The 21,669-nt window shown below is 36.4% G+C and overlaps 1 protein-coding gene across 11 annotated transcripts in view; it reads right to left on the reverse strand.

Annotated features, from left to right (window-relative positions):
• XRCC4 (X-ray repair cross complementing 4) overlaps nt 1–21,669 on the reverse strand; it is a 179,107-nt gene that overhangs the window by 148,131 nt on the left and 9,307 nt on the right. For 10 of the 11 annotated variants that reach the window (XR_002433616.1, XR_002433618.1, XR_002433617.1 and 7 more), the window contains exons 2-3: nt 13,965–14,114; nt 6,196–6,383 (exon numbers count right to left, since the gene is read on the reverse strand). Coding sequence is in view for 8 of the 11 variants with exons in the window: in XM_021381397.1 (XP_021237072.1) it covers nt 6,196–6,383; nt 13,965–14,103 (327 nt within the window). In the remaining 3 variants the exon portion in view is untranslated. Of the gene's footprint in view, nt 1–6,195; nt 6,384–13,964; nt 14,115–16,740; nt 18,413–21,669 lie in introns of those variants that run through there. The other variant, XM_021381403.1, reaches the window with a different exon arrangement.

A 21,669-nucleotide genomic window follows, 5' to 3' on the forward strand; every position in this document is an offset into this window, starting at 1 on the left:
AAAACAAAAGAATCACGACATAAGTAGATTCACTTATGATGCAAATCTTTACAACACTTAATACATAACAATGCAAAATACATAACACTCAACTTCACTCAACCAGAAAGGTAGTGGAGTGATTGAAATAATGCGCTTTCAAGCATCTAGTTTTGGTGATGAACTTCAGTTCATGGGAGGAACCTACCTGTTTATCAACAAAACAACAGGTGAATTAGATCACAGATAGCAGAATGACACTGCAGATGCTGTATATGACTCCCCTGGTACATACTTATGCTGACTGCAAAAGCAAAAAAAAATGGTCACAAGAATTTTACATCTGGATACAGCTTGCCTTCTTATACCCCCTAAGCTGCTGCATATCTCCTTGGCCTTCAAAACAGGGCTCTGGATAACAGGCGGAACTCCAAACTTAAGCATCCAGCATTACAGAGGAAGAAGTAATCTGCAGACAAGTTTATAACTCTGAACTTATTTACTTCCGTAAGCAAATAAAGAATAATTATTCTTCTCTATCAACTGGGAAAAAAAAACAACAATCCTTAAGGGCTTGTTTGTAAGTTTTCCTCAATGAAATGTTTAAAATACCAACCTTTATTGTTACAGTGGAGAATCAGTCTTAACTGCTGTCAAACTTTCCATCCAGACAACAAAAGGCACAACAAGCTTTGAACAAACTATGGCACTTGAAGGGGGATGATAAACCTGTTTTCATGAGGCAACTTGCAGAAACTACATTCTCTACCCTATAGGTCTTCAATCTTCGTGTGTGTGTGATGGCTTAGGCAGGATGTAAATACTACTTCCATAGTAAAGACGTTCACTGCATCACAGGCTGGCAGAGTTCATGTGTATTATAGCCTGGGCAAGCAAGCAGAGACTTACAGGTTTCAGGGGTGGAAAATACCTATTAGGTCATCTAATACATTCTACTGCCAATACAGCATAATTTCTTACAGTGCATTTTCCATTTCTTTGTCCAGTGCAGCTTTAAGTGACTGACGCAATGGGGCTGCTACCACTTCCTCTGGCCAATGCTTCAACTGTTAAACAAATTTCAACATTAGAAAGTATTTCCTAATAATATGCCTACATTTTTCCTCTGCTTAACACCACTTCATTATTCTTCTTTGGACTCCTGTAGACCACCCAACATAGTTTTGGCACTTTTATTTTAGCGAGGTAGATCCTTCACAAACTGCTACCAAAATTAGTAAAAATAATTTGAGAATAACAGATATTACTACACTTATGGGAAGTAAATTTCACTATCTAGCACGTTTTATCATCATCAAGTGACTATGACTAGTCACTAGTAAAAGTCATCAAGAGACAGCATTATCGGAGGACTGGAAAACAGATCTGCACACAACTAAGAACAAATAACAACAACCGCAAAAGAACAGAGTATTGCAGATTTAAACTTTCATTAAGCTCCTGACATTACCTGTGTGTGAATATATATATATGCACACATGCATACAGACCATATAGTTACATATAACTACCAAACCGAAAAAGCAGCTCATCAGGATAAAAATTGAAGAACACTGTTGGCATAACTAACTTTACATCAGGCAATCATTAAATTACTGTTCTACAATGCTTTTGAAAAGCTTTTTTAGCTTTAATGTTTTAAACACTAAATTCTGATGGAACTAGTAAACCATGGCAGATTTATCACCTGCCATATGAAAACTTTTGTCTTTATGACAAATTTTGAGTGTTATCTAAGTTCCTAGTAGTATAGTATAGTAGTATACATGCTAATTGTATACAAAATATACTCCACATATGCAGATCTTTGCAAAAAGAAGACAGGGAACAACAAATACACAGTGATGGTGTACAAAGCTGCAGCAATATGTTTTCACCATGTGGTTATTGTATGTAAAAAGACAGTTGTACTTCATTGCTATTTTCTGTTTTCTCAGTCACTTTCTGCAAATTGAAGTAATAAAAAAAACACTACGTTATTTGTAGCTACTGTGAACAATAAATGCATTAAATTTTTTTAATTTCAGATTATTCGTTTAAGGTCTATTATCTAAAAATAAGTATGAATTTTCTTAACAAGGATACAGAAAAAGTAGCAATTAGTCTTACAAACTACAAACATTTACCACCGTACAGCTTGCTTTCTTGTACTCCCTAACTGTTACTTGTCTCCTTGGCCTCCACCATGAATTATTTGAGCTGCTTTTAACATGCTCATTCCAGTTCGGTTATACATGTCACAGATCTAAGCCTCACAGACTTTTCAGCCAGCTATTATTTGTACACTGAGGGAGGGATGCTCTGAAAGTAATGACTCCTATGTTATGATGCTGGCCCACAACAGAGGCAGATGCTGGTATGACAGTAGAGGCTGAACCTTCTCACCACTATCCTGTAACATGTTGTTGCCATAGACAAATGGCAGCAGAGGGGCAACCTGTGACAATGGTGTCTGGCATGGAAGTATGGACGATGTAAAGGTGTGTCATTGAATTCCTCTATGCAGGAAAAAAAATGTACCCATTGACATTCATCAACACTTGCTGAACATTTATGGAGACCGAATTGTGGATGTGAGTACAGTGGCACAGCGAGGCAGTGGGTGGTGTGTTTCAGCAGTGGTGACAGCAGGTCACTTCCACTGGTGCAGATTTATTTATTTTATGAGAGCAACATGCAGGCTCTCGTTCACTGCTGGCAAAAATGCATAGACAATGGTAGTGACTATGTTGAAAAATAACGTTTTGTTCTAGCTTAGAATTTGCTCTAACAAATAGTTTTATTGTGCTCTTTCAATCTGTTGTAGTTACCATGGAAATAAGTAAGACCTACGTATACCATTTCTATAAGTCACCAGGCCATAACTCAACTGAACCTATGACATATTCATAATAAAAAAGGCAAAAGATTTTTTTTTTTTTAAAAGGAACTCTACACTTAATTTTTGATAAGAATTAGAGGTTTATCCACATGGGACGGAGTACTGTAGCAAAGCACTGCATTGGAAATTACTGGCAAAGGTGGGCATAGGTCACGGTGAGTAATCAATATCATGCTGTTTGTAGATTTCATGAAAAGTAACTAAAATAAATTTTGTGTATACAGGTATTCAGGTACCTCTAACAAAAGAGATGAGGATTTTCCCAGTGTATGAAAATAAGTATTTGTATATTCAGTAGGTGAAAAAAATAGCAATAGCAGCTGCATGAGCTAATATTCTTTTTATAGTTCACAAATTATATCAACCCTTTTCAGTTTTTCTTTAAACTTAAGAGTGTCAAGTATATCATTAAAACTAAGAAAAAATTCAGTATTCCAAGATCCAATCAACTACATCTTCACTCATACTTCCCCAGAATTTCTCCCTTTATTATGTATCAAATCATAAAAACTATATTGACTTAAGAATATTAATTCTAATTATTTCTGATAGTTCAATAGACTTTTCTCTCAATGGAGATTGATAATATGAGGTAAGAGAGAAGTAGAAAACTTTAGTAGAAGTAGAAAGTATTATGTGAACTGCTGTCAAAATTGGAAATAATTGATTGCTTTTCCTTCATGATCACGTTTTTATGTAAGAACACAAAGACTAACAAATCTTTACGCTTGACTGTAATAGTACTGCATTTCTTTTGTTAGTTATGCACCTCAATCAACTGCTTCACCACATCCCCCACTAAAAAAAAAAAATTACTCTTCTCAATACTAGGAAGCTTTTAGTTTGTATATATAAACATTTGCTGAAATATGGAAAAAGAATATATTCATAATGACTAAACAAAAGATGTAGATATACATTTGTTTAGAAAAATAACTGCTGGTAAGAAACAAACATGACTAAAATTCTGTGTTTAAGTTGCAGGAAGTCTCTCTAGGTTTCCTTTGCAGCAAAAATACATTTAAGTGAATTTCAGCCCTCAGGATGTACAGACCCCAAGAAGATTATTTCCTAATCTGATGTCAAAAGATATACAGCATGAATACTTTCTCAGAGACTTCAGAAAGCATTTGAAACATATCCTATAATATACATGAAAGTTATTTATAATTCTGACAAAGGCTCTGGCAATTTAAATGGTAGCATTAGTATAGTACAGAGGGAAAAAAAAGGTGTTTTCACCCAAGAAATTACATTTTTTCCCCAAACTACTCTTTTGATACCCAAGCTCAAAAGCACATATAGCAATCAGGACACTTTATTTTCAATTACTTTGGCCAGATATTTTCCTAAACTGACATAAAGATGTTTTCATGTGAATTAAATTTCTCATAAGCCTTAATTGATGGAAACATATTAGGTGGCCCACATATATGAAGATATTTTCCCTTAATAAAATATAGTATGTATTTCATCAGTCTGGTATTTAGAATATATTATGTGTGACACAGACAAAAAAAACAAGATTGCTAAAATTACTGCTTTTATTTTCTAAGTTAAATTTCGGTCCTAACGTTATAATATGGCTGCAATATAGTATGTAGTACACATATTTAAGCCTAGAGTTTTTGTGAACAGCTATGAGACCGGTGTGTGTACAAGAAGTGCCAAGAAAGAGATACAGAGCCCATTAGGTCTTGGGTAAATACACAGAAGAAATGATAATACAGATTGAAAGACTTGTGTCACTTAATTTTTGGCACCTTAATCAAGAGACAAACTGTCCCTGAAATTTTCTAAACTGTATGAGGAAAAAGCCTTGCCTATAATGAATCAGTTCTTCAAGAGGCCTAACTTCATTCCACTGAATCTCTTTCTTCACTTACTAAAGTGTAGTTAAGACTCTGAGCTTGGCTTCTGAAGCACTTAAGTTAGCTGCTACAGATTAGGTAGCACAAATGGCCCTCACTTTACAGGAAACTTTTCCTTATCTCACCTAAAAGACACAACATACATGAAATATACTCCCATTTCAGGTTTGTAACCATTCCCATGTTGCATTCTTAATTTATTTCCAATTTTGAGAAAAGAATACTTGCATCTTCAACAGAATTACTTCAGACAAAGTAGCTCCTTCAGGGTTGGTTTCTTTGTTACACATTAGTTTCTTAAAAGTTGATACCTGACAAAATTAATCAAAGGAAGAGCAAGGTATGCCTCAATAGTCTGAAGCAGAAACCTTTTTTTTTTTAAGAAAAAAAAAAAAGGTAGGAAAATGCATAGATAATTTCCTTCTGGGAATAACTCCATCATGGACTTCTTTCCTGCAGGAATGAAAGATCTGCCCAAAGACACTGCTGGTCTTCTCTATCTTCAATCTTGTTTCTGTTCTTTCCCCATAATTTTCTAATCCCTTAATAATGCCAATGAACTGATTGAAGAACAGTGACCTGAATGCAATTAGGCCCATAGTCCAGTCAGAAGATCTAACTGTCCTAGCAATCAAAATGATTTCACTGATGTGGCTGAGAAGTCAGTCATCTCAACAGCTATCCCAGCACTAATGAAGCAGTGACAGAACTTGGCAATAGCATTGCATTTACTTCCAGAGAAAAAAGGGTAGGTGCGAGCAGGACGTCCTTAGACAAGCTTCTCAAGAAAAGTTTCATCATCAAATCCCAATCTGAAACAGCCAATGGTATCTGCAGATACAGACAACACTACTTTGTTTCTTGCTTTAAGAATCCTTTCCCTTGCAGCCAAGAAACCAAGTCACAATTTAATGTGGTTCTAAGCAGGAAACCATTTTATTGTTAGGTTTCAAAATATTTAAAGTAATAAAAAAAGTATTTGAAAAATACATTTTCTCATTTGAAAGCAAGCTTACTCTTTTTATTATTATTATTATTATTATTTTTAGGCAAGTGTAAAGCAAAAAGGAAAAAAGAAATAAGAAGTAGAAAAGCACTAGAGGCCTAAATTCGAAGAGGGAGCAAAACCTATTTCCCAAGTTAGGAGGTAAAAACAAAGATGCAACTTATGGAACACAGAAAATCAATTTAAACTAGAAAAACAATACTCTTGTTCTGTTACATTTAAGATAGATGTATCAAAGAAATAGTTCTGTTGGTAGGTTTTGACAGGAAACTACAAGTTTATTTCTAATTTAAACCGAAGTGGAAGTCAACATATTTGTTCAATCTGAAATAAGTATCATAATTATATTTGAATTTAAATAATTAAAATATAGAAACATACCAATAAAGTTCTTTGAATAGTTTAACAGTCAAATTTAAACATTTAATCATACTTACAGAGCCATCTCTCAGATTTCTTTCATAGGAGAACTGACACTGTGTATTTTCTTCATCCACTGAAACAATAAAGTTGTATTTGCCAGCTGATTCTTCTACAAATATCAATGCTTTCTTCAGTTCTTCAACATATTTTTCTCTATTCATTTCCATGTCAGCAGCCTCCCTAGAAATTTCAGCTTCAGTCACTAGCACAAAAAAAAGAGAAATTAATATTCATGTGACCTTGTACTTATATTTATATACCCCTAGAGACAAACACTCATGCATTCTATTGGTTTTCTTTGAATGTTTGTCAAGCCCAGGCAGTAGATAGACAACTGTCACCTTGCATATTTTTAATCCACTTTTTTCAAACTTTTACTGGTAACCTTACAACAAAGTAAATTGTCAATTTACAAATGAATATGCAGGTGAAACCAGTCTGTGCTGTTTAAATACATGACCCACTAAATGGGAGATGTGAATCCACTTTGCATTAGGTAGAGTCTATTATGAAAATTTTATTCCACTCTTTTGTAAACAAAGAACAACTGAATTCAGAGCAAAACAGGCCAATAAAGATGTACAGTCCTTAACAACCATGATGGCCTTTTCCATCTGCTAATGTATTTATTTCTTCTTAAATCTTCTTTCAGTTAACCCTCAAACTGAAAAGCAACTCACCAAGTCTTACCTTCTCTAACCAGGAAGAAAAAGAACGTTATTAATTTTACCATCTGAGCCCTCAGTATTTTTTCCTCCTTTATGGTTTATTCTGAAAACTGCTTCCACAGTACATTTAGAGATCATATGTTATATAGAAAAATGAACTCAGTGAATACAGTTTCTTTAGCAGAAGCAAGCAAAGACTATGTTACGACAGTATTTCCATAATGTAGTGCATGCTTTAATGGATAGTCTTTTATATAGAATTTTCAATTATTTACTCGATAGACAGCAGTGTTTCCTTCACTTCTGACCAATGTTCTAAGGAAGATTGCTCTAGATTGTCATTTATCCTAGCTTGCTCTTAGACTTCTCTAGCATTTGTTCAGTATTTGAGAGAGCAAAATATGAAAAAGGAGATTAGTTTGTGACAGCCTGAAAAAAAACAAAGCAAAGCAAAACCACTTTCTTAACACAACTACAAATTACTTTAAAAAAAAGCCCTGTAACAATATTTCTTCCTTATACAAGTGCATCTGAATATAATTTCATTTTGAGACGTAAACTTGCACATATATTGAAGTTCTACTGATGGAAATAGAGCAGCATTTCAAGCCAAAATGAGCTTGTTTAAATTGCCTCATTTTTCTTCTATTTTCATCTAGACACAGCAGTTAATCTCATAGTGCAAAGAAGGCAGCACTTATCAAATTTATCCATCATCTAAAAATACAGGAGAGGGGTAAATGTATAATTATTTGGTGGGAAGTCATACCCTCACATATTTCAGTATTTCTGGGAGATTGCCTAGTCCAATCCCACTGCTCAAAGAGCGGTCAATTACAGAGGTTGCTCAGGACCATGTACAGCTGCATTCTGAATAACTCCAAGGACTAACTCTCTGGACAAGCTGTTCTGGTGTTTGGCCACTCCTACAGTAAAAAAAAGATTTAATTCCTTGTATTTTAAACTGTGCCTATTACTTCATGTTCTGCCAGTGGATACTACTGAGAAGAGCTTTACTCTGTCATCTTTACTATTTCCCACCAGTGCTAGCACACGTTAATGCAATCGCCTAAGCATTTTGTTGTCCAGGCTGCACAGTCCCAGCTCTCCCATCTTCTCCTAGTATGACACAAGCTCCAGTCTTTCGATCATCTTCAGCAGCTTCTACTCGACTCCTGTATGCTAATGAAGTTCATGTCTGCTACTGGGGAGCCCAGAACTGTACACAGTACCACATCTGCCCAGTGCTGAGCAGAGAAAAAGGATGATCACCCTTGACCTACTGGCAGCACTCCTTCTAATGCTGCCCAGGAAACTGATGGTGCTACTTGCTACAAGGTTGGACCATATTCAACACTTAAACAAAGTATCTACCAATCAACACAGGCACCAGTGCAGACCAGGGCCTTATTCCTCCACAGATGTAGAACTTTGCATTTCCTTTTGCTGAATTTCTTGAAGTTTTTGTCAGCCCAATTCCCCAGCCCATCCAAGGCCCTATAAATGGAAACATAAATATTCTGGTACCTCAGTCTCTCCTATGAGTTTTGCATCATCTGAAAACTTGCTAAGGATGCAGCACGTCATCATCCAAGTGATAAATAAAGATGTTAACAGCATAGGATTCTTTAACAACACTCAGGGTACAGAGCCTCCAGTTAGACTCCATGCCACTGATCACAACCCTTCAAAAACTCTACTCTTTGAGCTGGCTGAGCTCAATCCATTTCTACATTCACCATTTCACTTATTTAGTTTGCACTTCACCATGGGGATGTTACAGGATGCAGCACTGAATGCCTTGCCAGCTAAATTCAATACGAACAACGTTCACATCCCTCTACTCCTTCAACAAGCTAACCATTAGATTAGAGAAAGCTCTCAAGTGGATCATGAATGATTTCCCATCTGTAAGTCCACGCTGAGTACTTATCTTCTCATCCTTAATATTTTTGGAAATGGGCTCCTGGATTATTGTTCTAACACCCTCTGGCTAGTTACCTTCTAGTTATCCAGATCCAGACCATCACATTTCCAGAAGGTGGAGGAGACATTTCTTTTAGACCTAACAAGTCTCCTTTCATTGCCATCCTGTGAAGATATCAAGACTGGCCTCACAGTGACATGGACCAGATCCCTCAGCACATATGGTCTCTGTCCATCAGGTCCCAAAGATTTGTATAAGTCCACTTTCCTAAGATATTCTCTAGTCCAGTCCTCCTCTAATGCTGAGTAGTACATCAGTCTTTTCCACGCTTTTTGTCACCACTTTCCTTGTCTCATTCCAAAGCAGGCTTTCCCTCAATTTGATTTTGCTGCAGATAAACCAGAAGAAGCCCTAGATGCCTTTCACATCCCTTGTGTCACGCTACTCCAGGTGGGTCCTGACTTTGCTAGCCCTATCCCTGTATGCTTAGACACTGTCTTTATAGCTGTCCATAGTCACCTGCCCATGCATCCACATCCTGTAAATTTGCTTTTTATGTTGAGAGTTTAGTAAGGATTTCCTTCCTCATGCATTCAGGGCTTCTGACCCCTCTGCTTCATATCACATTCCATTGAAATAAATAATTGTTGAGCTTGGAAGCTTGAAATCAAACATTGGATCCTTGAAACATCAAACATCTCTCTCTTCTCCATACCTGTATTAAATGGAATTCCTTTTAACTGATACTGGAACAGGTCAAAGTTTGCTTTTCTGTAAGCTAGGGTCATGAACTTTTTCACTCTGTACTCAGGATCCTGAGCCAAAAGCCAATAATCACTGCAAGCAGAGACTATTCTCAACTTTTACATATCCAGTCAGTTCCTCCTTGTCCATAGATAGTAGATTTTGCTCCACATACACATCTTAGAATATGTAAATTGTGCAGCTTCCTAATCTTAGATTTAACTTATTTTTTTGTGAAGGATTTTTTTTTAATTGTTGAAGGAGTGAAGGGAGGAATGGAAGGGTTGTATTGTGGGTTTTTCTTTGTTTTGTTTTTAACAAAAGATCACCGTATGGTACAGGATTATTAGTTAGAAAGGTTATCTATTCACAAAGACATTGATTATTTGTCCACATGAAAAAGAACTAATTACTGTATGGCTCTAAAATCTGATAAGGCAGGTCAGTCATTAATGCGTCTGTTTGTTACCTTGTAAGACAAAAGCCAACAGGCAGGTGAAAAAGGAGATAAAGGTGGCAGAAGACAGCACACTAATGTCACAACCACAAGCAAATAAATAGTTGATACAAGGACAAACTACTGTCATCTGTGGAAAATTTGAGCCCAGAGATATACTCAGTTAAAATGATACATTAGTGTCAGAATCAAATTAGCTGTCCCCTAGCACCAAGCATTTTTCCTTAGGCAGTTTCAAATACATAAAAGCTAGAAAGCGAAAAGTATGCATAGGAACTGAACTGCCTCAGAGCTGTATTTAAGAAAAGTAAATAAATAACTGATTGGGGCTTGACAAATATAACTAAGTCACTCTTTGTCACACTCAGATGTGAAAAGTCACAGACATGTCAGTCTGAATTTTGTCATAAACTTCCCTGTATACTTTAACTGGTTGAGTATTCTCTTCCCCACTTTGAAAGAGAAAACTGAAAATCTGTCACATTCATATTAGCTTAACATAAAGGCCTAAACATAACAATTTTTTATACACGAGTGCTGCAGAGCATGAATGAGAACACTAGAAATAAATTACTCTCATTATCAGCACTTCTAGGTTGGAGAAGATGCTTCTGTCCCTACGTTTCAAGTTGAACTATTTATATTAGAGAGATTTGGGTAAAAAAAAAAGTGAGGAGGCTAGGACAAACTGGTCAGGAGACAGAGGGCTATAAAATGCAAAACCCTACTGATCTGAAAACTCAAAATATGTGTCCTTCCTGAAAGAATGCTTCCTGAAATAGAGATTGTATTTTGCTGTCTGTTACAGAAGATATAATAGACAGTCATACATAGTTTTGTATACAGCCTAATGTTGTTGAGCTTTAGGGCACTGAAGTACTGAGACACATGATAAGCTACAGATTAAAATCATATCATCATTGTTTTAAGAATATGGTTTTACTTACTTTACCACTACACTTTTCAAATTTGTTTCCACAATACAATAATATGAATTCAAGCAGAATGAAGAGGGCTGTCGCCCACATTCTGCTAAGTCTGGGCTTAGATGTCGTTATGAAAGGGAACAAGAAAGAGAAAGGCAGGAAAAAGAGGGGAAGACAGAAGGAAGTAACTGATTTTTTATTTTTCCCACCCACTGCAAGGACATCTCAACTGTCTCTTTTTCCAATATGTCAAACCTCTTCCTAATGCATGAGAAAAACTAAGAAGGCCACATATACTGCCAGCTGGTACTCGTCCTACGAACTGGACTTCGTGTGAAAAGCCACACTGTATAAGCGTTCAGCTGCATTGCTGCATAACAACCAGATACATCTGCAGGTGGCATACAGGTGACATGAACAAGTGAGAAAATAGCATGCAGCACCACAAACATGGAAAGACCTACAAACAAGCCAACGTGAAGTCAAAATCAGTTGAGTATTAATCCTCACACATTAAGACTGACAGGCATGATTTTCAGAACAAGTCTTGATACCATCACATACAGTGCTGCAGCCAAAGCTGTAAACTCACACTAGCCACTGTACATGTTACCAATTCTGCCCTACCTGATTCTAAGCCAAGTCAGTCACGTTCAAACTCAGCCACAACTCTGAAGTCTCTATAGATGAAGTAGTAAAAGCATTTTGTAAGATTTAATAAAATATTTTAAGCATAAACCAAATGTCATTAGGAAGACTTAAGATTTTAATAACTGTTTTTCCTTTTTAAAACTGAAAGCAGAGCTTTTTATGTTCATGTACGAAGTGACAGAGTGGAATTACTGATAGGTACAAATAAATAAATGAGTTTGCAAGCCAGTGAAGAATGGGGCTTACATCATCGGTCAAGCAAGTACAAAAAAAAAAAACAGAAATGCTAAAGCACCAGGATTTATTTATTTTTTTCCCCAGTTGCTGTGCATGTACTTGCAGTGTATTCCTTTATCTTTTGTTTTTTTTTTTTTATCTGATAGTTTCAATCTGTAGAGAGACATCAAATTTAGAAATGCTTCTTCCTGCAGTTCTTTAATTTAATACCAAGTGAATACAGCAGATCATGATCTATATTAGTGTGCTTCTCCTCTCCTAAAGACTTTACTACGTTTTGTTTTCTAAATAAGACTCCCATCACTTTTCATCATCATTCTAAATATACAGGAACCATAAAAGACAAGTCTATCAGCAACTCTCATTCATTTCCTGGTAGGTCTTGCCAAACAAAATAATCCACAGCATAAGAAATCCAAAACACATTTCCCACAGCAAGAATTTTCTGACCGCTGCTCTCTGTTCTCCCAGATTTTGAATCTGGTATCTAGGCAGTTGCAAGCATGACATAATAATTTAGAAAAAGTGATCAAAAGCAACAGTGAGTGCATGAAGACATATAGATGCAGCAGGAAAGCCTTGTGCACAAGAATTTCAACTCCCAGTTAAATTACTAGAAAGACTATGAATCTCATATGAATTACTTAGAAATTCATCTGATTCTGGGAAAAGGAATAAAAGCTTTCTCCTTTGTATGAGTACGCAGTGCTCATGCTAAACTGTTCCTTCTTCCCATTCATTTAATAGTGTGAAGTAACCTTGCCTTCACTGGTCCTCTCTTGCGGGAAGTTAACATCCAGCAGTTCTGCCAGATGTAGGAAGTTAATGAAACAAGAACTGCGCGTACATATCTTTTCCTACACTCTTCCTGCTAAAGTAACACTCGGTTTTACTAACAAAAATTATCGATTTAAGAATCAACACTTTTGTGAATCTTAAGCTGTTTTTTTATTTTTTTAAAGTTAAATACTTCCCTTAGTATAACAGGGAAAACAAAAGCTTTTAAAAAGAAGTACTGGAATACTCATTTAATGTTAACACCCTTGCTATTATTATGAAAACAAATACTTTGAATATTCTACTGTAAAATTAAAAAAAACTTTCATACTAGACAACAGGGAGCCAATATTTGAATACATGTATTTGGCCTATGTAGGAACTCTTAATCACTAGAATATTTTAAATGTTAAAAGAACTGTGACTAAGAAGATCTAGTGCATACATACACACATTTTAAGTTTGTGTCGTTTCCTAGGTTTGAAAAGAAAGAGAAAGCTAAGGAATTATTAAGCTTCTTGTAATACACAAGGTAATAGATAAATCACTGTAAAATGACGGGCCTATTTGAGAGGCTTGGATTATGCAAGTACCAAACACAAACAAGGTCCAACACACACAGAAAAAGAAGAAACAACACAGATAAATGTTCTCATAATTTAGAAAAAAGAGTCAGGAAAATGTTTTTGCCTGTGTTTTGCAGTGTAAAACATGTCATTCTTTCCTTCCTCTGAAACATTTCTGCCACTGAGAGAAGTGCTTTGGACCAAGTATCCAACACATGTCTAAAGGAACACACAAATCTTTCCTTCTTTCACTAGGCATGAATGAGAGAAACCACACACACACTAAGAAATCCACAATCTTATTCACATTTCCGTGTGGGAAAAAATCCCACAGGCAACGTTTCTTTTCTAGTCATTTACCACTGGGAAAAAAATTCTGGTCCTTTAACATTCTCAAAAATGCAGTGAGCACCAAGTACAGTTACCTTTAACTATGAATATCTTATCAAACCTGTTAAGAAAATAGCTGCAAATAAACGCTTCATGAACTGCAATTCACAAATGTCACCTGTATTACACATTTATTCAAGAATCTGAAGACAGATACACGGTGCTGCAATATCACTGCAAGAAATTGTATTAGTAAGCACGAATAAAACATTCCGTACCTATATGCTACTAGATTAGTATCAGTTTTGACATCTACATTTTCCAGATTTCAAAGGTATCTGAACACAACCCAGAAGACCATAAAACCAACCCCCTCCATCACTCAGATGATACTTATAAAATCTTTTTGATGCAAGTTGTGGATCACAGACTAGAAAGTATTTAACAATAGTAAAAAAAAAAGAACAGTATAATTTAAAATAATTTAAATTTCTAATTACCTGTCCCAGTCCATGCATGTTCACCATCAGTAAGTATTATACCAAAGCCACTCCTTAAATCTTTTTCCCAAGATACTTGTAGAAAATATACTGCTTCTGGATCAGAAACTGGATGAATTCTGTTCAGAGTTTTCTCCATTTTCCAGTCACCTGTTACAGACACAACGGAATCTTTTTACTATCAATGGCATATTTTCTGAGATACTTAGCAACGTTATGTAGCCAGTTTGGGTGGGGACAGGGGAAATAAGCGTGCTTTGCTTTCCTCCACAAATACAATTTTTCAGAGAACTGCTGATGTTTTCAAACAAAAAATTGGATTAAAATAATTAAGGTTTAAGTAAAAGTGTCAACGATCAAATATATTTGAATAGTCCCTACATAAGAAACTAAGTGTCAGAAAGCTGGACAAAATTAGTATACTAACTTGCATTCCCCAGCTTGTAATATGATAATGAATATGAATATGATTCAAAATAATCAATACTCAGTTGGAAGACTGCCACTTGAGAGAATGCTACCAGGCTCCACTGCAACACATTAACTGCACTGAATGCCACCAACAATTAAAGAAATTAATTTTAAAAATGAACACTAAAGAGAACTAAGTTTATGATGCTACAGTGATTCATGTGTTTTTTTTTTTACCCATACAATACCAGAGCAACTTACCAGTCTGCAGCTGACAAAAGACCTCACAAATAAACCCATATATTTTTACATAGTCTAGCCTGACAATAATGAATGCCACTGTATTCACAACTGTTATAACAACCTTTTGTAATTTGCTCCACAGAATAACGAAGCAGCAGCCAATTCTGAAGTTAATGTTGGTATACAGTACTTTCATAGAGAATACCTCATGCTGTCTAGAACATTTGAACAGTTTGTTTTGTGGTGTTCCATTGTCTGGGGCCTTTTTTACTTTAAGGACAAGAGCAGTGAATGAGAAAAGGGACTGCGTGCACTGAATAAAATAATGCTTGGGCAGGTGGTAACCCCTAAAAGCTCTATCTCACTTTCCATCTGAAGTGTAGCACTAGGTAACCAGGAAGAAACAGATCTGAGGGATTAAGTTGATGCTCAGCTGAACATGAGCCAGCAGAGTGCCCAGGTGGCCAAGAAGGCTAGTGGCATCCTGGCTTATATCAGAAATACTGTTGCCAGGAGGAGCAGGGAGGTGATCATCCCTCTGTACTCAGCACTGGTGAAGCCACACCTCCAGTACTGCATTCAGTTTTGGGCCCCTCACTACAAGTAAGATGTGGAGGCCCTGGAGCATGACCAGAGAAGGGCAAGGAAGCTGTGAGGAGTCTGGAGCACAAGTCTTATGGGGAGTGGCTGAGGGAACTGGGATTGTCCAGTCCGGAGAAGAGGAGGCTCAGGGGAGACCTTATTTCTCTCAGCAAGTATCTGAAGGGAGGTTGTGGACAGATGGGGTTCAGCCTCTTCTACTATGTAACTAGCAAGAGGACTAGAGAGAATGGCCTCAAGTTGCACCCGGGGAGATTTAGGTTGGATATTAAGAAAAATTTCCTCTCTGAAAGATTGATCAGGCACTGGAATGGGCTGCCCAGGGAGGTGGTGAAGTCACCATCCCCAGAGATGTTCAAGGAATATGTAGATTTTGTACTGAAGGACACAGTTCAGTGGGAAATATTGGTGATAGGTGGACACTTGGACTAGATGATCTTGGAGGTCTTTTCCAACCTTTGTGATTTTGTGATTCTACAATCAGCAGCCCTGAGGGAACCCTGTTCTTCAAGCAGTAGCAGTGGTGAGGTCTTTGCTTATGTATACTGAGAGATAAATTTAGATATCACTGGCTTCCCAAGAAGCAAGCTCAGCAGAAGTTTTATCTGCAGTTGCCCACACTGCCTGACCTTTACACAGCTATGCTTAAAAAATGCCTTTCCCTTGAATTCTGTACACTGTCTAGACAAAAAGCAGCAAAATACATGAATATAAGACTTGTTTTTCAAGCACAAGGCTGTATTAACAGCTAAACAAGAACTGCATTGTCAATAACATAAATTAACTACTTCTGATGGTCAATTAAACCACAATACTGATCAACTTAGACTAACAAATTGCATTTCTAAACAATAAAAGGAACTTCACATAAAGTGTCTGCTGTGAGCACCAGAATGAACTTTGGCTGGAACAAGTCACTAGGTACTTCTAGCATTCCTGATTACACGTTACAATTTCATCACAAATTAGCAAAGAGCTAACTGTATTTCAGCTTAAAACTTAAGGTTAACACCACTTAGAATGTTTTTAGGAAGAATTTAGGATTCAAAAACCATGGTAGGAGGAGGAGATAAATCATGTACAAATAACAAGGCATAAATTCTACTCAACAACAGCATGAGAGACAACTATTATTTATACCCATAGACAGCCACTGTTCATACTATAACAGATACCATACTCTGAGCTTCTCCTCACAGAAGGAGTGTCAGAGAGCAAAGTGTTACTTAAACTAATTTTTCAACATGGTTTTTCAGTCTCCCACAAGAACATTTTATTTCTATCACCAATTCAATGGTCATCTCTAGAAGTCCATAGAACGCCTATGCAGAGGTAAACGAGTAGAAAATGAAATATTTAGAGGCCTGAAATAAGGCCTTGTAGATTATGTAGATTACCGCTTATGGAATTGAAGTCATTTTTAAAGATTTGCAGTGTGCCAAAGGCCTGAATACTGGTCAATAAAAGTACATGGCAGGAAGCGCAAACAATGTATGTAGTATGTTTAAGCATATAGACATACCTTTTCTTTTGCCTGCTGGACTACCTTCCTCTTTTAGCTTGTTCTTGGTCTTTTATCAAAATATTTCCTAAAAGTCATTCTCCAAAAGACTTGTAAAAAGATTTTAATTATTCCTTTTTATTTAAAGGCTGTAAAACAGTTGCACACAACCCAGACAGACAGCGTAAAACTCAATAATGCATATATATAGCTTACCAGGGAGTTTTTGTTTTTTTGCATTTGATTCTTATCACAAAGCAGAGCTGCATTCACTCAAAACCACCTGCACAAGAGGCTTTCTTTTTAATATACGCTGTTTGTAACAGAAAGTAGAGAGCTGGTCTTCTACTTATGTGATGATAAAGAAGATGAAGTGTCAGTCCTCACTGATAAAAAAGCAGTGCAGAGTTGCACAGTAAAGAGTATTTATTTATTGTTTTGCAAGATACACTAACAAGGTCTCCAAGGCCTGAGATGAAAACTGCATGTGTCATAGTACTGTACTTTCCATACGTCCATCTTTACACACTAGTATTTCATGTAAGCAATGCACAACAGCTAAAAACGAAGATTTTTTAAACATCATTCTTAAGTGACCTCTTTCCAGAGTAAGTGATAAGCACATTAGCAGAACTGAGAAAGCTTTCACATGATTTGTCTACCTGTGGTAAAACAGTACTTAAATAAAAACAAACATGCTGAAGAGATCTGGCATAGAAGAGAGTTCTTTATTTCATAACAAAATGAAAGATACAGCTGACAAGCTTTCCCATGTTTTGCTGTGCATCTTGGAACAAACAACTTCACAAGCCAGCTTGTGGGGGTTGGACTCTATGATCTCTTGAGGTCCCTTCCAATCCCTGCAATTCTGTGTGTGTGATAAAACAAAAATAGTACCTTTTTCCTCCCAGCTTTTATCTCCCCCATAGTGCTCACTGATCTTCTGAGATGAGTATTATCTATGTTACAGAATTACATAATTATTTTAGATGGAAGATACCTTTAAAGGCCATCTAGTTTAACTCCTCTGCAATGAAGAGGGACACCTACCACTACATTAGGTGCTCAGAGACCTGCCCAGCATGGTCTTGAATGTCTCCAGGGGCAAGGGCATCCACCACCTCTCTCAGCAACCTCTGCCAGTGCCTTCCTACTCCTATCATAAAAAAAAAAAAACTTTTTCCTCATATGTTGTGTTATCCTTATATGTTAGTAGGGTTATTAGTGGTAGGTGGATGGTTGGACTAGATGATCCTGTAGGTCTTTTCCAACCTAGCTAATTCTATGATTCTATATCCAATTTAAATGTTTAGAAGCTGTTCTGCAAAGTAGTGTCTTGCATGTGATCTCTAGAGTGTCCTTAGTTTTGCTTGCGATCTCTAGGCACCTGACTGTTCAAATCCATTCGCAAAAGCTTAAGGATCTCTTGGCTGTATATATCTTGGCTATTTAATCCTCTCCAAAAGAAGCAAGCCTTCACTGCATATAGAAACATCACTGCAAACAAAAACATTGTACCTCAATTGAACAAAAATCTACCCCAAATATCCCAACACAGCTCCTTCACAGTGTTTTGTGTAGTTGAGTAAACTGATAAACAACAAACAGCAATAAATAAGAAATATAGCAAAGGATTTATCTAGTTCTCTAGTAACAAAGAATTTCCACTAGTGAAAAAAAAAAAAAAAGGAAATCAAATCTTTTTTCTTATTCATTCACTGTAAGGTAGCAGTATGCATTTCTTCCACTCTGAAGACAAAACTCAGTAACAAGCTTGCAGCAGCGTATTAGTGAAATAAATACTTCAGCAGGAAGAAGTGAGAAATCCTACTCAAATCTCTGAAGTTACCTACATGTTTACAGGGTTCAGAAGTCACTTTGTTCAGCACTTTGAAATATAGAGTGATACATCTCTTTTAAAGAATATAAGTAAATTAAAACACCCCCTTTATAACTGACACATTTCAATTTACTTATTTTTCCCCTCTATTCTCTCATCACCCTGCCAGCCTTCAGTATGTCAAGAATAGGTGACTCATCACAGATCAAGCACTTCTTTGTAACGGGGGATCATGCTGCTGCTGGAGCTCCTGCCTCAGGGCATCCTTAGGTGGAGGAAGGCTGTGTGTTGTCAAAGTCTGAGGGAAACGTGACCAGCAGATTTGCTGAAGTAGATTATCCTGCTGCCTATCCACAAATGAATACTAAAAAAGAACCCTTAAGAGAAAAAAACTACCTAGTAAACACTTGAGTTTTGCTGCCAACAAATGCTATCTCTCAAGGAATGCAGGAGAACTCTGTAAATTGTTTTGTCACTTCCACAGGAGATGTCACATGCATACAAACAACCGTAGGACCAAAGCTGAAACAGATATGTTTACCATTACTATTGACATTATTTCAAGCAAACTCTAAATGTGACTCTAGAAATAATTCAAAACTAAAATATTTTCAAGCTGTTATCTAGATACACTTCAAAAGACCAGTTATTCACTATGATAATTCATAGTCATAATCACCACACATCCAAATTCTGGGCAACAGTCCCACATGTGCTTGTCTAAGAACTCACCTTTCTACTTCCAAAAATCAATCTCACTAGAAATACTACTACAGATTTTTTTTTTTTTTAAATAAAGGAACGCCAAAATATTCCTCTGTTTTAAATACTGTCTCAACAGATCCATTAATGTTACACAAGTGAAGAATAAACACACAAAACAAATCACAGCTCTTTTAAGTACTCTGGGCCAAGCACCTGGTCATAAGTAAGAATGTAAGTGAAAATGTAAGAGTAACAGTAAGAGGATGTACTGACAAAGGAGTCTGAGAAATACATGCTGGTGTGGGACTTCAGTTTCGAGAGAACTATTCGCACAGGCTTGGACATGATGCTACTGCTTTTCAGATTTTACAAACATCTCTAATGAGTAATATTTTTCAGTATGAAAGACAAAAATATAAGGAAGGATGAGGGAGTGATGAAACTCTGAAGACTAGTTCCACTTTGGTATCTTTACAAGGAAAGGAATCATATTAGTCGTCAAAATAGTTAAAGCAGTCACATGAATTTTGGTACTATTCCTATTTATCGGGAAGTCAGTTGCTACTGGACTTTATCAAAAATCATTGAAAAAAAGACTATTTTTATAGCTACCCATCAATTTAAATTACTGAACTCAGATCCTCATTGCGCAAGTGTAAAATGCATTTAGCAGTCAATTAGAATGGAGAAGTACGTACCTTGGAGGGCCTTTGAAGGTTTAGTAATATAGGTGCTTTCACTGTCTTGATAAAATGAGAGTAATCAATATTTCTTTCCTCCCTTGACTGCTATAAAGAAAAGCTTCAGAGAAACTGATTGATTAGGGCCATAAGAAAGCCAGTATTTTTCTCCTTCAGGGCACAGCAGGTCATATGCTACATATCAACACCTCACCAAGTCAGAGCCAAGGATCTGAGACAAGCTTGCAGGTGGAAACAGTGGAGCTGCACTCTAAATTAGTAAGTCAGAGGCTTTATTGAGGCTGTCGAACAGTTGAGGATTGAGCTGTTTATCTTTAGGACTTTGTCCCTTCAGTTTTTGGCTTCTAATGATCTATATTAGGCAATGTTTCTTTCTAAGGAGAAATCAGCTGTTGGCTGGTTTGCAATTGACTGGAGCCTACTCCCTGAACAAATAGTGTACACAGTTGCTTCTGAATAAACAAGACACTTTTAAAATTGGTTTACAAAGAATTTGTATGTTGTTTTGGATAGCACTAGGCATAGACTAAAAGCCAAATCTTCTAGGCAGCTCCAACACAGCATCATTGATAATGTTTTGAACTTCAGCACTATTTTTTGTCCATGAAGACTAATGGCTTTTCTCCAAATTGCTTTAGCTGCAGGTGTTTCAAACTTTAGCAGTTATGCTTCGAAGTCTACTTACAGATCAGAAAAAGCTACTATATCTTGCCAATGGAACAATTAGCTTAAGTGCTTTCTTGTTGAGAAAAATAGGATACTATCTATAGTGGCTTCAGAATGGAAAACTAGTACAAACACCAAGCTGTCACTGAAGTCTGTAATTCGATCCCTTTTGCCACTGCCTTGACCATAACATACAGTAAAAATCTGAATTGAAAAATATCAGAAGAAAGTGCATAGTTAACCTAGAGAGAGAACAGGTACTATCCATGAGATAACAGATGTATTTATAAATTGACTGAGATTTAAGGCACTCAAAAAATCTCAATGTCTTAAATATTAAAACTAGCCATTAACACACTTCCAAGCAGAAGACAATAAGAGAATGCTTGTATTTATGAATATTTCTGCGATACATTGCATGCAAGTTGGTTTTCTCTCATGTTAATTTAAAATTCCATCAACTCCAATACTTCAAGAGGAATAGCATTAAATTATCTGACAAAAACTTCAAATATGACTCCCTTAATATTAGGTGGACAGTAGATCAGATAAGAACCTCCTCTTTTTTCTTTTCATAAAATGTCTGGGTCAAGAAGTACAAAGAAAAGAAAACAGCATCCTTCCTATCACTTCTCACAATGAGCCTCCCATTCTCTTGGCCACAGTATTTGTTTGATGATGAAGAAATGTTTAATAATAAATCTTCAGTTGAATATTAAACATACATTTGAAGACCAAAGAAGATAAAACACTTTTGAAGAACTCTTTTTCTAATGAACCTAGAGCTAACACATTTTTATAGGACGTGTAACCTAAAATGTATCTAGTTATTCCCTTGGTTAACCTTGTTACGTAAGGTTCACAATTCTGTCTTTTCTCCTGCAGACAAAGAATAAAAAATTGGCACTGGATATAAAGAAGTAACTGAATGACTTCGTAACCTCATGCAGACAGGTTAAAGGCTAGTCTTAAAAATTCAGAGCTGCACAATAAAATTTGATTAAGAGACTAACTCCAAGAAAGATGCAATCAGTAGTT

This window comes from Numida meleagris, chromosome Z, assembly GCF_002078875.1.
Source record: "Numida meleagris isolate 19003 breed g44 Domestic line chromosome Z, NumMel1.0, whole genome shotgun sequence".
In the NCBI taxonomy this organism is placed as follows: domain Eukaryota; kingdom Metazoa; phylum Chordata; class Aves; order Galliformes; family Numididae; genus Numida; species Numida meleagris.